General features: G+C 40.6%; 1 protein-coding gene and 1 pseudogene across 2 annotated transcripts in view; one reads left to right on the forward strand and one right to left on the reverse strand.

Annotated features, from left to right (window-relative positions):
* LHFPL1 (LHFPL tetraspan subfamily member 1) overlaps nt 1-10,006 on the reverse strand; it is a 59,966-nt gene extending 49,960 nt beyond the window's left edge. Inside the window, exons 1-2 of one of the 2 annotated variants that reach the window (XM_002832006.4) lie at nt 9,655-10,006; nt 811-1,206 (exon numbers count right to left, since the gene is read on the reverse strand). In XM_002832006.4, the coding sequence (XP_002832052.1) occupies nt 811-1,192 (382 nt within the window). In that variant the 5' untranslated portion in view covers nt 1,193-1,206; nt 9,655-10,006. Of the gene's footprint in view, nt 1-810; nt 1,450-9,654 lie in introns of both variants that reach the window. The other variant, XM_002832005.3, reaches the window with a different exon arrangement.
* Nucleotides 10,007-18,580: 8,574 nt separating this feature from the next.
* Nucleotides 18,581-19,186, forward strand: LOC100439094 (high mobility group protein B3-like; annotated as a pseudogene).
* The last annotated feature ends 1,274 nt before the right edge of the window (nt 19,187-20,460 follow it).

Below are 20,460 nucleotides of genomic sequence, written 5' to 3' on the forward strand. Positions count from 1 at the left end.
AATCTAGGTTTTGCAAAATACTCAAATATTCACATATATATTTGCCTGTCTTTCTAAATTTGTTTCTTCTTCTCAGACAGTTCAAATTATACAGCTCTCACTGTCTTCCTGAAGTCTGCCATTTTTGCATTTTGCTCTTTTCTAGCCAATCCACACACTGCCAGTATCTCAGTTTCCCTGCACTAAAGTTAGCGGGAGCCTGAATGAGGGGAAGGACAAGTGAGGTGGGTCAAGGTCACAAGAAATCTGGGTAGACTGCTAATAGCTGCCAGACAGGGCTAGCCTTAGATGTGGTCCAAATAAGTAGTCATCTACAGTTTTTCTGGTACCCAGCATTTCACTATTAGAGGTGTATTTCTTTGATGAGAACTGTTAGTAATTTGCACCTGTGTGTATGTGTTTATCAGATCACTGTTCTCTGAGATAACTACCAGAGAGCAGGGCTCCTAGAAATTAAGTTTATATTGGAGCAGTAATACTAGAGTGTATGTTGCTGCCTCTGGAAGGCAGACATATTAATAGATAATGTTTTTAAATGGGCAACCTGCAGGCAGATGAAGGTGACAAAAATAGAGGGTAAACAACAGATATCAATTCTGCCTACTAGCCAAATTTGCTGTGAATAAAACTCTGATATTGATTGCACTTTGGGAAGTCCTAGACTAAATATTTTAAAGGAGACTTCATTCATAGCCTTAGAGTTGGACAAAGTGAAGGGGGTGAGAATGGGTTTCCCCATAAGGCTACACTTCCCACTCCTCCCTGCCCCAAAGCTACCCAACCTACCCAATCCCAGAAGCACAGTCTTACCTCCAACGAACTGCGCTGCTCCCATGCAACGTCCCATCATTCTGGAGATGAGCTCCTCCATGCAGCAACCCAGGACAGCAGCTAGTGCCACCAGGAGCAGCAGAGCACAGCCAGCACCTGTCACCACTGTGCACATCTGCCAGGCCAGGCTTGGGATGGCATTGAAGCTGGCATAACGCCCACATTCTTCCACCATGATCAGAGTGTGTCCCTCTCCCCGCACAGGGTAGTTGCACCTCCGGAACATGCTGAATGACACTGGCTTCCCCAGCTGGGATCCAAAGAGCCAGTAAGGTAGGAAGTAACTGGTAGAACTGGTCACAGCAGTAACAAGGGACAGGAAGGCCCAGAGGGTTCCCACCATGGTCAGGCTGCTCCTCATGGTCACAGGTTTCTCTGCAGGGATGGGGAGATGAGTTGGATCACAGCACCAAATGCAGTAAGTTACCATGTAGGCTCCACTGGCCTATTTTTCATCTGGTTGGCCAGTCCTGGGGCTCAATTATGTGCCACTCGGTCATTGCTTCTGGATAAGATCATTCTCTCGAGGACCATTTGGATCCCTGTGGGATTTTGCTTTTCAGTACTTTTCCCACCTTCCCTTCCTTCTGCCTGATTTAGAGTTCTATGGTCTTTAGGCTGCAATGGAAGAACCAGATAACTGAATTAGGGTCTGCTCTGCCAATTCAAATACAGCCGGATCAGACAGCTTTTAACTCTTGACATACATCGTGGAACAAGTGGCAGGAAAGGAGCCTAAATGAAAACAAGGCTGCCGTCCCGGCTTCCAGCTGAATGGACTTCCTGGCCTGGTAGCTTGGAAGGAGGCAATATCTGAAGAGGATCAGGAACAAAGTTGTTTTCAGTGAGTGAAGGAGAAGGAAGACAACTTAACAAGACCCGCCCCTACTATAAGGGGTAAGAGGGAAACAGACCTCGCCATGGAGTTACAGGTTGTTCCCATTTGACTTGGGTAACATGTCCAGCAGTGTGTTAGTGTGGGCTTTTCAACTGGGATGCATCAGCCAGGTTTAAATGGATAGAATAAAATAAGGGGTGTCTAGTCTCATACCCTATACTTGTCACTGAGAGAGCACTGATCAGTCACTTTTCCCACAATCGAAATGGGAGGCAACTTTCCAACCAGGAGAGGTTATCTCTGGACTGGCTATTAAGAAAAGCTTCCTTGTCCTTTGCTGGATATAATCCAAAAAGCTTCTCAAAGTTCTGAAATAGATCAGGATCAGGCACTCCCTACCTTGCAGCAGGAACATATAGCTGTAAGGACCTTTCAAGGTCCCTTTTGGAACAAATAATCTTGTAATCAAGACGCTGAGAGTCTTTCCAGATCTAGTTCTTCAGCTCAGCTCACAAATGGTTTTCACAGACCCCTCTGTCAAAAATCAACCACTTTCCTCCCAACTCCATTAATCTGCCATTGCTTTCTGGCCGGTTTCTCTATTGGGCCGGCTAGAGAACACACTGCAGCTTGATGACAGCACTGTGAATGTCTCCAGCAGGCAGATGGTGGAATATGTTTCAAAAACTTCTCCATGATTCACCACCATTACTTAAAGTTATATATGGTGGTGTAGAGGACGGGGAAGGAGACTGGGGGACCCAAAGCAGGGGAAGTGCAGGAACTGGCTGTATGGGGTCATCACCACATTGCCAATTTTAGACACTGACAGGAACAAGCAGCAGAGGCACTAAGTGTCTCAGGGTCTCAGTCATGAGCCCTTTCACAACCATCGTCAAACAGTGCCTGACACAGAGCAGGCAGTCCATTTCAAGTTTGTTTAGTGAAACCCGTTTCATAGAATCATTCAATTTCCAGATGGGTAGTGAACTTAATGAATCATTTAATCCAACCTTCTTGTTTTACATATGGGAGAATTTGGCCCAGTAAAGGAGGAAGTGATTTTCTTCAAGTCACAGAGTAAGTTAGCAAGCAGCAACATCAGTACCTGAAACCTGATCTGCAGATGCCTAGGCCAGTACTTTTCTACCACACAATGTTAAACTACCCCCTCTCCATCACTTTACAGGTGGGAATATGGAGAGGAAGTGATTTACTCAAGGGTGAAGGGCTAGTGAGGTACACTGGCCAGATCAGAGCCCAGTTATTTGATTCTTAATATAATGCTCTTTTTTTACTCAACCACAATTCCCCTCTTGATACATATGTATTTTGTGCTACGTGTTTTGTGCAGGAAGGGAGCAGAGATCGTAAATTGCAGGTGCTTACTCTGGAATGTTAGGGCTTGGGAAGAAAGTGCCCTGAGCTGGGCCCCTGGGAATTAGGCTTTGTGGCTGAGAATGGGAGGAATGAGAGAAAGATGTGATGAGGGATTGAAAGGCAACAGGGGGAGAAGTGGAACTAGTTTTGAGTAATTGCTGTTAGACAGCAGGTATGGTTGGCCGCAATGAGGTAATGCCTCTGCTTGTTATATTAGAGTTTGTAAGATTACAAAAAGTGCAAGCAGCCCTCCATTACAGACTCATTTCATGATGAAGCAGCCCAGGCCAGAGGAGGAGAGGAAACAAGCTGACAAACAGTTATTAGCTGTGTCATCACAATCCCTTCCAAATCCATTATTATATGTGCTCTGCCCAACGGTCTTCTTAGGTTAGTAAGAAAGATATTATCCCAAATTTACAAATGAGCAAATTGGGTTTCAGAAAGACAAGCGACCTACCCAGGGGTACACAGTGATTCAACGGCAAAGCCATAATTTCTCACTTCTCTTTTACCTGAAGCCTTCCCCTACAGTATTACCTCAAAAGTATTACAATTAAAAGCCTCCATGATTTCCCATAAAGATTTTCAAAAAATATTGAAGACAGAGGGAAACCCAATTTCTCCAGACATAGTGCAAACACCATCAGGGCAAGTATATAATTTCTTTCAATCTCAGCACTTGTAGTCAAAACTAACTCCGAATGTCCCTCATGGACATCATCACCTGGAGATGAAAAGTCCCAGTATGAAGCAAAAAGAACAAATCTGGAAGCATCATACTACCTGATTCCAAACTATACTATAAGGCCATAGTCACCAAAACAGTGTGGTACTGGTATAAAAATAGGCACACAGAACAATGGAACAGAATAGAGAACCCAGAAAACCCCAAATACAGCCAACTGATCTTCAACAAAGCAAACAAAAACATAAAGTGGGGAAAAGACATCCTTTTCAACAAATAGTGCTGGGATAATTGGCTAGCCACATGTAGGAGAATCAAACTGGATCCTTATCTCTCACCTTATACAAAAATCAACTGAAGATGGATTAAGGACTTAAACCCAAGACATGAAACTATAAAGATTCTAGAAGACAACATTGAAAAAAAAAACCCTTCTATTGGCTTAGGCAAGGATTTCATGACCAAGAACCCAAAAGCAAATGCAATAAAAACAAAGATAAACAGCGGGGACCTAATTAAACTAAAGAGCTTTTGCACAGCAAAAGGAACAGTCAGCAGAGTAAGCAGACAACCCACAGAGAGAGAAAATCTTCACAATCTATACATCTGACAAAGGACAAATATCCAGAATCTACAATGAACTCAAACAAATCAGTAAGAAAAAAAAAAATCCCATCAGAAAGTAGGCTAAAGACATGAATGGACAATTATTTAAAAAAGATATACAAATGGCCAACAAACATGAAAAAATGCTCAACATCACTAATGATCAGGGAAATGCAAATCAAAACCACAATGCAACGCCACCTTTCTCCTGCAAGAATGGCCATAATCAAAAAATCAAAAAACAGTAAATTTTGGCATGGATGCGGTGAACAGGGAACACTTCTACACTGGTGGTGGGAATGTACACTAGCACAGCCACTAAAGAAAACAGTGTGGAGATTCCCTAAAGAACTAAAAGTAGAACTACCATTTGATCCAGCAATCCCACTACTGGGTATCTACCTAGAGGAAAAGAAGTCATTATTGCAGCGACCTGGATGAGATTGGAGTCTATTATTCTAAGTGATGAAACTCAGGATTGGAAAACTAAACATCATATTTCTCACTGATATGTGGGAGCTAAGCTATGAGGATGCAAAGGCATAAGAATGACACAATAGACTTTGGGGACTTTGGGGACTTGGGGGGAAGGCGAGGGATAAAAGACTACAAATACAGTGCAGCGTATACTACTTGGGTGATGGGTGTGCCAAAATCTCACAAATCACCACTAAAGAACTTACTCATGTAACCAAATATCACCTGTACCCCAATAACTTATGGAAAAATAAATTTTTTTTAAAAGTCCCAATATAACAACCAGTAGGAGGGGCAGAGAACTTAAGGCAGAGGAACGGACTATCTCTGTGTAGTACCGAGACTACAGTAGAAATTAGGGGAGGGGTTGTAATATATGGTTGCCCTCACCTGTGATAAATGAAGCTGTTAAATTAAACTACAATACTATCCACTACTGCCACCATGATTTCAGTTTAAAAGCGACGTTCTGAGGCCAAGACATAGGAAGACAAATTCTCAAAATTCAATTTAAATTAAATGTGTTTAGCCTTAGAAAAACTCATTGTCCTTCAGAATTTAGATGAAGTACTTTCAACTTTAGGAAAAACTCATAGCCCTTATTTCATTTATGACTAGGGTGACCAACTATGTCAGTTTTCCTGGGACTCAGGGGTTTCCTGGGATGTGGAATTTTCAGTGATAAAGCCAGGAAAGTCCCAAACAACCTTGGATGAAATAGTCACCCTATTTAGGACTAGAGATGTTGTGGGCTAGCACGATCCATGGACAGCAAGTTAAGAATCACTGCCACAGATAATTCTCTAATATTCTCTTTTCAGGACTCAAACAATATAAAGTTAGGGAAGTGAGTATGGAATTAAACATTGAAGATATGAAGCTTATACACTTTAAATGCAAACCTTTCTAAATCATAGACTTGACTTGAATGCAATCAAGGAAGAGATCTCAGAGATCCAATTGCTTAATAGTTTCTGAACACAATATGAGTCTCAGCCCAACTTCTCTTGTGACTGGATAGAGAGGCCGCAGGGCACATGGAGTCTGTTCACACACTGCTTTATGTTCACATGTGGTGGACAGTGAAGTGTATTCTAGAAAATGCTTTTAGTTATGCCACCTGCAATGGAGTAATCTCCTTCATGACAACCCTCCAAAGCAATCCAAGTTCATTTCCAGAAACCGGTTAAGTCACTTTATATTTACATAACTAGAAACCACAAACAATGCTGTATTTTATTCTATCTTAATTCCTGTTGTATACTTCATGTATGTAACAGCTTTGTTTCCCTGTCCTGGAATATCCAGCCAAAGAGCCACACTGGATTTCAGGAACCAAGAACTCACCCTGATGCTCTTGTGGAGTGGTCGAGTTACCAGGCATTGATAGGATTGCAGTTGAACCTCTCTCTTTAGGTGTCACATTATCCCTCCTTCCTCAGGTTTTTTAATCTGCTAGATGGGCCGCAAGCCTGTTTCCGAGATTGGTTGTATGAGATGCAGTGGATGTTGTCAGGAAGTTGTAATAAATAGGATACAAATATGAGTTCTGTTCTGAATTTGCTATCCTTACTAAAGCCTAATGTTTGCTCATCTTTAGAGATAATGCTAGCCATTCTAGCAGAGCCTCGTGGGTAGAAATCACCTCAACCTATATGATGCAGGAAACCCACCTAAACCATACATGGCAAATGGTTATCTCCATTACTTTTAAAGAACTCTAGGAAAGGGAAATCTATAATATCTCTTAGTAGCTTAACAACTCTCACCGTCAATAAATAATTTGTTATATGCCTTTATAAACTTTTCTTTTTGCAACCTAAGGCCAGATCCTTTTGTTGGGTCCTCAGAGAGAATGGAGAACAGCTAGCCACCATCTTTCAGATGAGAGCCCTTCATCAACTCAGATTGCTAGCAGGAGACCTTTAGCCTTTTCCCCATAATGAGCATTCTCCCTCTCCCTGTGGTGTCCAATTGCCAAGCCTTTAATCATTTGTTCTCACTTTTTTCACTCTCTTGTATACCTACTAATGTATGGGCACTTACAATTAAGTATCAATGAAAGTGAAACGTTGCTTTTATATTTCTCTTGGTGGAGAAAAACAAAGCTATTCCTTCCTGTATCACCTCCTCCCCAGTACCCACAGAAAAAGACACAAATCCTTTTGTTCCCGCTTGAGCTTGTTGTGCAACTTCTGAGTTAAGGAAAGCACTGCCTTTCCCAGGGTAAGAGGGTACAGGCAAAACACTAAGCAAATTAAAGACTAGAACATGAAGTGGTAAGAAAGGGAGTCAGTGACTTAACAGCTGCTGAGGGAAACATGCCTGCAAGACTGCTGGTTTAGGACTGGTCTGTGAAGAGCAGCTTTCTTGGCACTGGTGTTGGCAAAGGAATGTGAACAGGCCTTTCTCCTCACGCCCCCAGACAGTGTGCATTGTCTTCCTGCCAATCCTGTTACAAATACATCTTACTCAGAGTTGAGACTTCCCTAGGAAATGAACGAGATATGCAGGCATATGTTTCCAGTGGGTAAATAGGGTCCTGCTCCAGAGAAACGTGTTGGACCGATGTGACTCCTTATATCAAGTTGGGTATATAAGCAGCCTGACCATGCTAGATCTTTCTGTTTCAGACAAAGCTTCAAAAAAAAAAAATAAATAAATACTGCTACTCCCCAAACATTTCTCTCCTCATGTTCTGCTACCTGTCTCCCTCAGGGGTTTCTTCTCCTCTGGCTATCTCCATTATGAGAAGTGCTCTGAGTTATCCTGTGCCTGAAATCATCTCATGATGTACTCACTCAAAGGGCTTTATTTTCCATTTCTATCTTGGTGACTCTAAGAAGATCTCTCTTTTGACTTATGTCTTTTATTTCAAATTCCTCAAGTTTCATGTTTGCTGAACCTCTTTCTGGGCCTTCTTCTTCCTTCCCTCCTCTTTTAGTTTGGGGGAGAAAGACCAGTAAAACTGTGTTGGGTGAGTTTATGTGTTTATTTGCATCTCTCCATGCAGAGGTGGGAATGCTCACAAGCAGGTAAGGCATTAAAAGGTAGGAAGCCAGAGACTAAGTGGAGAGAAAGGACTAACTGAGCAATTGATAACTTTGAAATGATCAACTCTAAATAAATATATTTGACCATGCAGAGACAAAGAGAGCTCATAAAAAGAACCTCCACATCAGGCCCTGGGCTATTTCCTTTCTCCAGAGTTTGAGACTGGAAAGGTAGGAACTGGAATAACCTCCCCAAATTTCATATGAGCTTCTCTCTCCTTCCCTCTCCCCAAGATGCTGCTCCTTGAGCTCCCCATCTATCCTATGATTTTAAAAGTGAGGTGCCAATGAGAGATCTTCATCTCAGTTCTTATTCTGGCTAGACAGGTGCCATCATCTTCAGTGATAAGCTGGTTGGCTACGAGTTCCATCTCACACTCTCAGCTGGTTAGAAACTATCCCTATCAAGATCCCTGGCAAGACATTGTTAAGCCCTAAACCCCAGCCCTGTTATTGTTGCCCTTAGTCTCTTCACCCCATTGTATAAGCTGGGAATAAAATGTCACCACAGCTGCCCACTTCCATTGAATGAATCTGGCCCATATGGGAAGAAGATGGGCTGATTGCTTTTCCAATCACTTCAGAGAAGTTGAGAGGCAGCATGGTATATCAAGAATGTTTCTCAACAGAATCACTTTCAATGCTTGTTCAGAATTACTTTCAATGCTTGTTCAAAATGCAGACTATGTCACCCCCTCCTAGATTCATTGAATTCGAATTTATGGGAATTCATATTGTTAAAAATCCTCAATTGATTCTAATGGGAACTAATGACTGAGGAATACTGTTTTAGTGGAAGAGTCAGAATTTTGGAATCAGATCAGAGACAGAGTCTTGAGGTCTGCCCCTTACAGGCTATATGCACATAAAAAGATCACTTAAAACCTCCGAGTTTTGGTTTCATTTATAAAATGGAAATGATTAAGCATAAAATTCAAGTGAAACATCTGCACTATACGTAACACCAGCGTAGGTATCAATTCTCTCCCTTTCTACCAGAAAAGACCCTATTCTCTCATAAGTAATGGAAAAGACTTGGAACCACCTAAGATTTAGAACATCTCTCCTTTCCCCTTTCTCTCCCCACAACCGCTACATTGGTGATTTTTCCTCACCCCTAGGCTTCATTCTATTTTCAGTTCCCCACCACAAAATGAAACCACTTGGCCGAGTGTTCTTTGTAAGAATGGATTTATAGTTTAAGTATTTCAGGTTCTTCTGGAAATTGTCATGCCTTGGCACATAGTAGGAACTCATAAATATTTACCAAATGGATGCATTCTTTTATTTCCAGCCTGAGAGGCCTCAATATTTGCATTTCAGTTTAACTTCATTACCCCATTTCCATCGCATAACCCCTTAGATTTAGGCAAATCCAGGCGATCAACCTACCACATTAGCAAACCGGATCCATTTTTACTTGTATAGACAGGTCATAACAAAATCACTCTCTCCACTCCCAGAAACAGGCACTTCCTCTCCTCAGGTTACCAACTCCCCTGGGGAAACCAACTAGCACTTAACCCTTAGGTCCTCAAATCTTGTCAATATGAAATAGGAATCCAGCCCTGATTCACCTTAGCCTCTGTGCAAACAACGGACTATGAAGAAATAAAAAAGCACCAGGCTGCCCTTGGGTAGAAAACGGCTTCTCTGAGCTTTGAGATGAAAGGACAGGAAACCTGAGAAAGGAAGGGGAGAAGGGGGGCTGAGCAAGGGGAGAGCAAAGCAGTGTCTTATCCAGCTGTTTGAATTGCATTTGGCCCAAGTTGCATATTTACCTTCTGACCACGAAGGCTGCCTGACTTGTTCCCTCTCTTCAGGCTCAGATCTCAGAAACAACTTCTCCTCACAGCTTGTTAGACAAGGATGGAAATACTAGCTGCCCTTTGCAGTGATGCCTGAAAACCTTGCTTTACCTTTGGGAGAAAGGGGCGGAGTCCAACCTAATGGGGATTAACTCCAAACACGCTGGAGGCTTCAAACCCAGCCTCAGACATACAGGCGCTTGAAATAGAAAGTAGCTTAGTGGGCACAGAGTCCCCAAACCTCCAACCTCACAGCGGACAAGGCAGCTGTGTGCGTGTGTGTGTGTGTGTGTGTGTGTCCGCGCGAGCGGGGTGTGTGTGTGTGTCTCTGTGTGTGTGTGTGTGTGTGTGTGTGTGTGTGTGTGTGTGTGTGTGTGTGTGTCCGCGCGAGCGCGCGCGCATGCGCGCAGGCATGCCCGCGCTTGAACTGCGTTATCTTACTTCCTCACTTGCTGCTCAAAAGCCTGCTGAGTAACAGAGATTCTCTCTAATTTTCCTCCAGTGCCCTAGATAATCTCTACCATGGTAGGTAGCAGACCCATGTGGCTAGAAGTGACTGAGAGAACAGATGCCTAAATAGAATAAGACAGAACAACCTCTTCTCTCCAAACTGATTTCCATTGCCTGATGGGGAAGATGCTCCAGCAGAGCAATCTTTGGCTCCAAGATGTAATGAGCTTACATTTCAGAATTTGTGGAAATCATACATTGAAAGGAATAACTAATATATTTTTATAGTAATAATACAATCAAAAGTCAGTGTTTAATTTATCCCAGTGCACTAATAACTGCTACTCTGCTTGGGAAAAGAGCTGAGTGGTCTGGAGGTGAATGGAGCTTTGCCTGATGTTCTACTCCAACCTGATGTCATATTTCGCACCTGTGAATGTCCCTGACACTTCATATTTGGGGAAACTTATTATCTTCTACCTAGTATCATTATTATTATTATTATTTTCATACATGTCTCTTTTCCCCTCCTAGATGTCCTGTGAATGGGAAACTTTGCTGAACAAATCCAAATGAGTTAGAAGGAAGAATGGTTACCTTAACAGAGCACACTGGACTGATCCAAAGTATCTATGCTTCTCTGATGGCCCAGTTCCCTCACCAGAATGCTACAAAGGTGATTAGGCCTATTTTCTAGCATATTGTGGCAATAATTCAAAATATGACCGTAAATTAACATATTAATTGTACCATGATTATTTAATGAACTTAGAAAGTTTCTCCTGCCTTCTATGTATACCACCTGTATTCTGCCTTTTATCAGTGATATAATCCTATATTCATGCATGTATTTGTCTATCTAGCAACTTCCCATCAGCAATTTTTACCGTTTTGTTCTACAACACAGTGATAAATCACATTTCCATCTGTAATCATGGCTTACTGAGGCCATCATGTTTCTGGGGGAAGCACAGATGATCCCTTAGGTGGAACGTTAGACTTCTGGCAGTGTAAGCCCCCCAACTAAGTTTTATAACCTCTCAGCTGTCATTCCCTTAAGAACCATTGCTTCAGACATAGGATTATGTAAAAAGAAATGTTAGGCCCTCCTTCATTAAAAATAGGTTAATATTAACTGACACGTAGTAACTGTGTGAGATATGGCTGAAAATGTTGACATATAAAAAATAGATGATCCCCACTCTATGCACAGCAGTAAATATTGACCTTTGGTTAGTGACTACGCCTGTCATTTGGGGAACCTATCGTCATTTGAAACTCTAAGAAGAATACCATTTTGCTTTCCTCTTTTATCCTCTTTTCTCTATAGAAACTTAAGTGTATAATAAATAACAGTCTAATTTATTGGACAAAATTTTATTTCCTGTTCTTAACAGTTGAACGCTCTCTCAGAAAAAAATTGCTTGCATCTTGTGGCTCTTGATATGTTTTCAATTAAAAATGCTCTTCAGCCTTGCTTTCATAAGATTATGTGGAAAGGCTTGAGAAAGGAACACTTCCTGTAATGTATTTAGGGGACAGAATGGTGCTAAAATGGGTATTGGAAAGGAAACTAGGGAATACCTAAATCCTGCCTTGGATCAGTCTGGAATAAGAGATTCTGCAAGGGTAAGATATGGGTAACAGGTGATTCTGATATATACCCCCATCCCCATCCCTCATTTGCCAAACACTGTTGTATACAATAGCACTTCCCAAATGAGATCAACACCCCCACAGCATTTTGCAGTCTAGACAAGGGGTCAGCAAGCCAGAGACAGTGCATGCCAAATCCAGTAGGCTGTCTGTTTTTGTAAAGTTTTATTGGCACACTCCCACTGTTTATTCACTTATGTATCATCTATGGCTGCTTTCATGCTACACTTGCAGAGTTGAGTAGTTGTGACAGAGATCTTATGGTCCACAAAGCCTAAAATTATTTACTAAGTGACTCTTTATGAGAAAAGATGTTGACCCCTGGTTAGACACACATCAATACATTATAGTAGAGACATTATGTTGATTATGAGGAGAAAGAGGTTGGAAAGGAAGGGAAAATTGTGAAATAAATGCTGCTTGCTGTCAGCTTTGTTAAGGTGCCAGTTAACCCACACTAGTTAAAATCTATTCCCTGTGAGTTAGCAACACACAGGAATTCAGCTAAGCCAAACATTTGGTAGTTTTATGAAAATGTATTTTTCTGTTAATTATCCTTTGAACCTCTGTTGATGTTGTTTTCCAACATATTTTAAGTTATTTTTTCCTCTTTTGTCAGAGCGTCTTCTTCTCTTGTTAGTATGTTCTGTTCTAGTCTTCCAAGACAGAAGCATTTATTTTGTAAAAAAAAATCATTTCTAGAATCCCATTGCCCTTGAACTTCGGGAAATTTGTATATGTGTTTGCAAATTTAAAACCATATGAACTCCATGACCTGTCACCAATACAGGTTGGATATGGAAGGTACTCCTTGCCTAAACTATAGTTTCAGTTATAGACTGAAAACCAAGAGATGAAACTTATATTTCTTTAGTATATAAAAATAAGAACCAATAACTCTTTTGTTGAGTTTCCTTTTTGACCTCGAAGGATGAACTGATAGTGTTAAGCAGTGATGTGGTGTGTTGGTAAACATTTAGTAACTGGCTTCAGGAGGTGGGAGGTGGAGGGCTGCAAAAGAGCCCTGATTTGTGGCATTTGCTGATTGCCATACTATAAATACTCCCATCACAGCCAATTTCAAGCTACCAGCTTGACATCAGTAAAAGTAGAATTGGGAAGAGATACGCACAATCGATTCTTAGAAGCTGCTACAAGCCAGCTCCAGCATACCACTGGAACTTGGATTCAAGAAGTTACTTCTATCTTGGTCTGTGTAGATTTATGAGCTACACACAATATTAACAAAAATGGGATTGCTGTTATAGTTGTTTCATATGTTACACATAGGCTTCTCTCCACTACACAATATGTTTCAAAATATATTTTAAAATGCATTTCAAAAATATTTTGCTGCACCAACTTTTAAGCTTTTGCAGTGCAATTTGTGTATTATTCAGAAGTAAACCAAAAATAAATTTGCTCATGGATCTTGCTGCCTGCTTTAACAGCTTTTGAGGGAGGATTTTTATTTTATTTATAGTAGATGAAAATAAAACAGATTGCAAATCCTTTTTTTAACCAAAATCATGTACCAAATTTTGGGTCCAAATTGAATAGGGTAAGTTAAACTAAATTGCATTATATTCACACTACTGTGAGTATCTTTCTGTAAGCATATTTATGTTTAAGTAAACTTTAAAAAAACAGATTTAGGAAGATAGAGAGTAGATTGATGATTACCAGAGGCCTGGGAAACCAGCGGGGAAGGAGGATGAGTACAGGTTGGTCAATGGGTATAAATATACAGTTAGAATAAGACCTAGTGTGTGATAGATCAGTATGGTGACTATAGTTAACATTAATCTATTGTACACTTCCAAATAGCTAGCAGAGAATAATTCAAATGTTCCTAAGATAAAGAAAAGAGAATTATTTAAGGTGATAGATGTTCCAATTACCCTGATTTAATCTTTACACATTATATGAATGTATCAAATTATCATTTGTACTCTGAAAATATGTACATGTATTATGTACCAATAAAAACAGATTTAGTGGCCAGGCGTGGTAGCTCATGCTTGTAATCCCAGCTCTTTGGGAGGCCGAGGCAGGTGGATCACTTGAGGTCAGGAGTTTGAGACTAGTCTAGCCAACATGTGGAAACCCCATCTCTACTAAAAGTACAAAAATTAGCTGGGCATGCTGGTGGGCACCTGCAATCCCAGCTACTCAGGAGGCTGAGGCAGGAGAATCGTTTGAACCTGGGAGGTGGAGGTTGCAGTGAACCGAGATCGCATCACTGCACTCCAGCCTGGGCGACAGAGTGAGATTCCATCTCAAAATAAATAATTAAATAAATGAAAACAGATTTAGTGAAAATTTCTATCAAGATGTTAATACAAAACTCTTTTTTTTATTATACTTTAAGTTCTAGGACACATGTGCACAATGTGCAGGTTTGTTACATATGTATACATGTGCCATGTTGGTGTGCTGCACCCATTAACTCGTCATTTACATTAGGTATATCTCCTAATGCTATCCCTCCTCCCTCCCCGTAGCCCACAAGAGGCCCTCGTGTGTGATGTTCCCCACCCTGTGTCCAAGTGTTCTCATTGTTCAATTCCCACCTATGAGTGAGAACATGTGGTGTTTGGTTTTCTGTCCTTGCGATAGTTTGCTGAGAATGATGGTTTCCAGCTTCATCCATGTCCCTACAAAGGACATGAACTCATCATTTTTTATGGCTGCATAGCATTCCATGGTGTATATGTGCCACATTTTCTTAATCCAGTGTATCATTGTTGGACATTTGGGTTGGTTCCAAGTCTTTGCTGTTGTGAATAGTGCCGCAATAAACATACTTGTGCATGTGTCTTTACAGGAGTATGATTTATAATCCTTTGGGTATATACCCAGTAATGGGATGGCTGGGTCAAATGGTATTTCTAGTTCTAGATCCTTGAGGAATCACCACACTGTCTTCCACAATGGTTGAACTAGTTTACAGTCCCACCAACAGTGTGAAAGTGTTCCTATTTCTCCACATCCTCTCCAGCACCTGTTGTTTCCTGACTTTTTAATGATCGCCATTCTAACTGGTGTGAGATGGTATCTCATTGTGGTTTTGATTTGCATTTCTCTGATGGCCAGTGATGATAAGCATTTTTTCATGCATCTGTTGGCTGCATAAATGTCTTCTTTTGAGAAGTGTCTGTTCATATCCTTTGCCCACTTTTTGACGGGGTTGTTTGATTTTGCTTGTAAATTTGTTTAAGATCTTTGTAGATTCTGATATTAGCCCTTTGTCAGATGGGTAGATTGCAAAAATTTTCTCCCATTTTGTAGGTTGCCTGTTCACTCTGATGGTAGTTTCTTTTGCTGTGCAGAAGCTCTTTAGTTTAATTAGATCCCATTTGTCAATTTTGGCTTTTGTTGCCATTGCTTTTGGTGTTTTAGTCATGAAGTCCTTGCCCATGCCTATGGCCTGAATGGTATTGCCTAGGTTTTCTTCTAGGGTTTTTATGGTTTTAGGTCTAACATTTAAGTCTTTAATCCATCTTGAATTAATTTTTGCATAAGATGTAAGGAAGGGATCCAGTTTCAGCTTTCTACATATGGCTAGCCAGTTTTCCCAGCACCATTTCTTAAATAGGGAATCCTTTCCCCATTTCTTGTTTTTGTCAGGTTTGTCAAAGATCAGATGGTTGTAGATGTAGTTTCTAAAACTCAGTTTTAGAAAATTCAATGAAACAAGAGAAGCAGCATTCCAGAACCAAGAAATTATTGTTCTTGCTCTGTCTCCCAATGCAAGTCACGGAGCTTTGTCAATTTTGGGACCTCACTCACAAAGACTTTGGTTTCTAGGCATCTCGTTGGTTATTACAGCATTACAATAGTTTCCTGGCTTTGCTGAATGGTATAGCCATCCAGGCTGCTCCGAAAAACCTGGGCAACCATACCACAGAAGGACATCAAAACAGCTAAAAGGATGAACATGTCTTCTGCCATTTCAGTGCTGGCTTAGAGGCTGAAGGAAAAGTGAAGGCTACAAGATAGCCCCCCCACCCCCCGCCAAAAAAAAAATGCTCAGGAAATGAGACACAGAGCTCAGAAGATACGCAGCAACCTTTTCTACAGGGGTAATCTGATAGGGCCAGTGGCTGGCCAGCGGAGGCAGTTCTACAAACTAGATTACTTGCCCACCAAATCCCATGAAGCAACAGCTGCAGGAAGCAAAGATGATACAATAAGAAAAGCCGTACTCTATAAACCTCAGCTTTGTTCTCTGGCTAAGTATTTGGGTGCTGGCTTAAGACCACCCCAGAGCACATTTGGGCATTTGCCTAGTGACCTGCAATGTAAACCATGTTTTCTTGGCAGCAATGAGTAAAGCAATTGACAGCCAAACAACTTCATTTCATCACTTCTTGGTATGTAATTCTGATCTCTGGGGAAATCACAGGCACATTGGTGGATTCTAACATGCCTTCTATTTAGAAGATCTGCCTAGGAGGCTGTCATTAAGAATATTTGCTGGGAATTACAGGCAAATATTGCCTAATCCTTGCAAGCAGGCCTTGCCTTTTAATGAGTAATGATTCCTAAAATTTGAATAGTAAAGTTGATCCTCACAATAAACTTATGAAATAAACATTACTCCCATTTTCAGAGCAGGAAACTGAAGCTTAGAAAAGTTAAATGACTTTTCCAAAGCCACAGAGCTCTTAGGTCTGTTGAGTAACAGATTCAGAAAAAAAAAAAAAACCTGGAGAAAGAAGAAAGGCTGGATGAGAACAGAAGGCAGGGTCCAAAAGGGTGTAAGGGAAAGGGAGAAATATTTTATGAATCCTAAATTTCTGCTTTGAGAAAATCGGTGCATAGATATATCCTTCATTAAACTAAGAACACAGGCACACAGCAGTATCCCCACCTCTCCACACTCTTTCTCCCTGGTAGTGGACAGTGAGGATCAGTAAATTATTGAGATCAGCTTGGCTATTAGGTTCAAAGCATCTCTGTACATCCCAGTGGAGATGTACAATAAACATAGTTATATGGGTCTAGAGCTCAGGGGAAAGTTCCAGGCTGAAAGTTCATTTGTGGAAAATACAAGCCTAAGGGTAGATGACAGAACAAAGGTATTTGTCAAATACGAGGGCCAGGGACAGGAGCAACCCTGAGAAACACTCACACTTAAGGGATAGGTAAAGAAACAAGGACTTGTGAAGGAGACAAAGATTGGTCAGACCTCCTCCAACCACCCTGTTTCCCACATACCACAGCTTCTCAAGGACAAGAGGTGGCTCAGGAAGAAGTGGCTCAGGAAGGATGTGGGGACTGGGGGCAAAGTGGTTGCACATCCTTCCAGCTTTAAGTGCTGTATCGACCAACTATTGTCCGGTGGTAACTAGGGATGAGCTGTGAGAAACCAATCTTACTCAGAAATGAAACAGTATTTCCAGCTTCCTTAATCATTCTTTTTAATTTTTAATGAGTTCTAAGGGGCGACTCAGTGGCTGATACTTGCTGTGCTTGGCAAAGAGCCATCAACTCTGGTACCACCTGGTTTTCTTTCTTGAATTTAGACAAACTTTTAGGAAACACAGGGAGGCTGGAAGCAGGTCCAAGCACCTTGAATTTGGCCTTGAGTAGCTTCAAACCATGTGTCTCTTGTGACTTTCTCCCTTTACTCTTGTGGGATACCACAAGCTGAATTATTGCTGTGAGAATTGCTCCACAAATCAAAGATTCTTTCACCTTGGGCCATCACTTTCACCCTTCTCAGGACTTAATTCTTCTACCTAGGGAAAAAGTTTAAAAATTTTTAAAAATTATCATTATACTATGGGAACAAATCATTAAGTAGCAAAATAATTTTGAGGTAATTGTTATTAGTATTACTACTACTTGTGGGACCAGTACATTCATTCTATAATAATTTGTTGACCACCTACTATGTGTCAGAGACTGGAGAGACAATGATAACAGGACAGACAAGATTCTTGCTCTTGCAGAGCTCACATATTAGTAGGAAAGACAGCCAATAAAACAAGTGAACACTAATGAAGTAGAGAGATAAGTTTTAAAACAAAAATAAAATTTGGTGATAGGATAGAGTGTTGGAGTGGGAATAAGGACAACTTTAGATTAGATGGGGTAGTTAGGACACTCTGATAAGGTGATATTTCACATGAGACCTAAAAAGTCAGAAGCCAGCCATACAAGGAAGAGAGGTAGGAAAATTCCAAGCAAAGGAAACAGCAAATAAGGAAACCTCAAGTTATACAAATGATCAATGCGTTTAAGGAACAAAAAGCAGGTTAAGGACAACTGTATATTTATATGCAAAAGAATAAAGTTGAACCTCTACCTCATCTTACACCACATACAGAAATTAATTTAAAATGTATCAGAGAACTCAATATAAGAGCTAAAACCATAAACCTTGTCGCCTACATAGATATAAATCATTGTGACCTTGAATCAGGCAATGTGTTTTAGATATGACACCAAAAGCACAAGCAACAAAAGAAAAAAAGATAAATTGCACTTCAAAATTAAAAGCCTCTGTGCATCAAAGGACACTATCAAGAGAGTGAAAAGATAACCCACATGGGGTGGGGGGGAAGTTTTCAAATCATATATCTGATAAGGGCCTAGTATCTAGAATATATAAAGAACATGAAGGCAACGTAATTTTAAAACACCCCAAAGACTGGAGTAGATATTTCTACAAAGAATATATGCAAAAGGTCAATAACTACATGAGAGGATGCTCAAAATTATTAGTCATTAGGATAATACAAATAGAAACACATGAGATGGACTAGGGAACAATACAGTCAGGATGGCTAAAGGTGACCACAAGAAACCAAAGGGCAAGATGTCTGCTTATGCCTTCTTTGCGCAGACATGCAGAGAAGAACATAAGAAGAAAAACCCAGAGGTCCCTGTCAATTTTGTAGAATTTTCCAAGAAGTGCTCTGAGAAGCGGAAGACCATGTCTGGGAAAGAGAAGAGCAAATTTGATGAAATGGCAAAGGTGGATAAAGTACACTATGATCAGGAAATGAAGGATAATGGACCAGTTGAGGGAGGCAAGAAGAAGGACCCTAATGCCCTCAAAAGGCCACTGTCTGGATTCTTCCTGTTCTGTTCAGAATTCCACCCCAAGATCAAATCCACAAATCCTGGCATCTCTATTGGAGACATGGCAAAAAAGCTGGGTGAGATGTGGATTAACTAAAGTGACAAGGAAAAGCAGCCTTACATCACTAAGGCAGCAAACCTGAAGGAGAAGTATGAGAAGGATGTTGCTGACTATAAGTCTAAAGGAAAGTTTGATAGTGCAAACGGTCCCACTAAAATTGCCTGGAAAAAGGTGAAAGAGAAAGACAAAGAAGACGAGGAGGAAGAAGAGGAGGAGGAAGAGAAGAAGGAGGAGGGGGAGTAAAAAACCTGTTTATCTGTCATCTTGTGAAGGCCTTAGAGTAGGGGAGTGTCATAATTGACATATCTCTTATTTGAGAAGTGTCGGTTGCCCTCATTAAGTTTAATTACAAAATTTGATTATGATCATATTGTAGTCTCACGAAGTGCTCTAGAAATTGTCAGTGGTTTACATGAAGTGGTTGGGTGTCCGGAGCATCCTGAAACTGTATCAAAGTTGTACATATTTCCAACACTTTAAAAATGAAAAGTCACTCTGGTGTTCTCCCTACTCTGTGTACATTGCAGTTGGAGTGACAAGGCATTTAAAGATGTTTCTGGCAGTTTTTTTATTTTTAAGGTGGTATTAAGTCTATGGTTATTGGCTAGAAATGCTGAGTTATCAACTGCATATTCTATAATTTGTAAAAAGAAAAAACAACCCCGACAAACTCTTCATGCTCCTTGCTTGGCGTTGAGGCTGCTGGGGAAGATGCCTTTTGGAGGGGCTTTAGCTCAGGGTGTGCTGCTGTGAGGCTCCACCTGTTGACTCTGCATGGGCATCCATTTAGCTTCAGGTGGTCTTGTTTCTGTGTATAGTGACATAGCATTCTGCTGCCATTCTTAGCTGTGGACAAAGGGGGGTCAGCTGGCATGAGAAGTGTTCGGTTTTTTGTTTTTAGTGAAGTGTGGTAGTTTTAAAACTGTTTTTAAACAAACTCTAGAATTCTTAATTGCTAGCAAAATAAAGAGCCACTGGATCAATGAAAGTTCAAGAATCTTCTGTACTTAAATACGATTTGCAGTGTTCTGTTATTTTTTCCCATGTTTAGAATGCTGAATTTTCTTTAAGTTAAATAAACAGTATCATACTTAAAAAAAAAAATTAGATACCACTTTAGACCCACTAGTGTAGCTATAATAACAACAATTTTAAAAAAAGAAAATAAGTGTTGGGAGGGAGTAGAGAATTTGGAACCCTTGTACTTTTCTGGTAGAGGTGCAAAATCATGCAGCTGCTGTGAAAAACAGCTTGGCAATTCCTCAAAAAAGTCAACACAGAGTTACTATGTGACCCAGCAAGTCTACTTCTAGGTATACACACTCCAAAATCAAAGCCAGGTACTCAGGCAAAAACTTGAGCATAAATATTCATAGCAGCTATGAGTATTCACAGTGTTTATAGTTTCACAGTGGTAAAAAAATAGAAACAACTCAAATGTTCATTAACCAATGAATAGATGAAATGTGTCCATTGTATACAATGGCATATTATTCAGCCATAAAAAAGGAAGTACT

Source organism: Pongo abelii, chromosome X (assembly GCF_028885655.2).
Source record: "Pongo abelii isolate AG06213 chromosome X, NHGRI_mPonAbe1-v2.0_pri, whole genome shotgun sequence".
NCBI lineage: Eukaryota > Metazoa > Chordata > Mammalia > Primates > Hominidae > Pongo > Pongo abelii.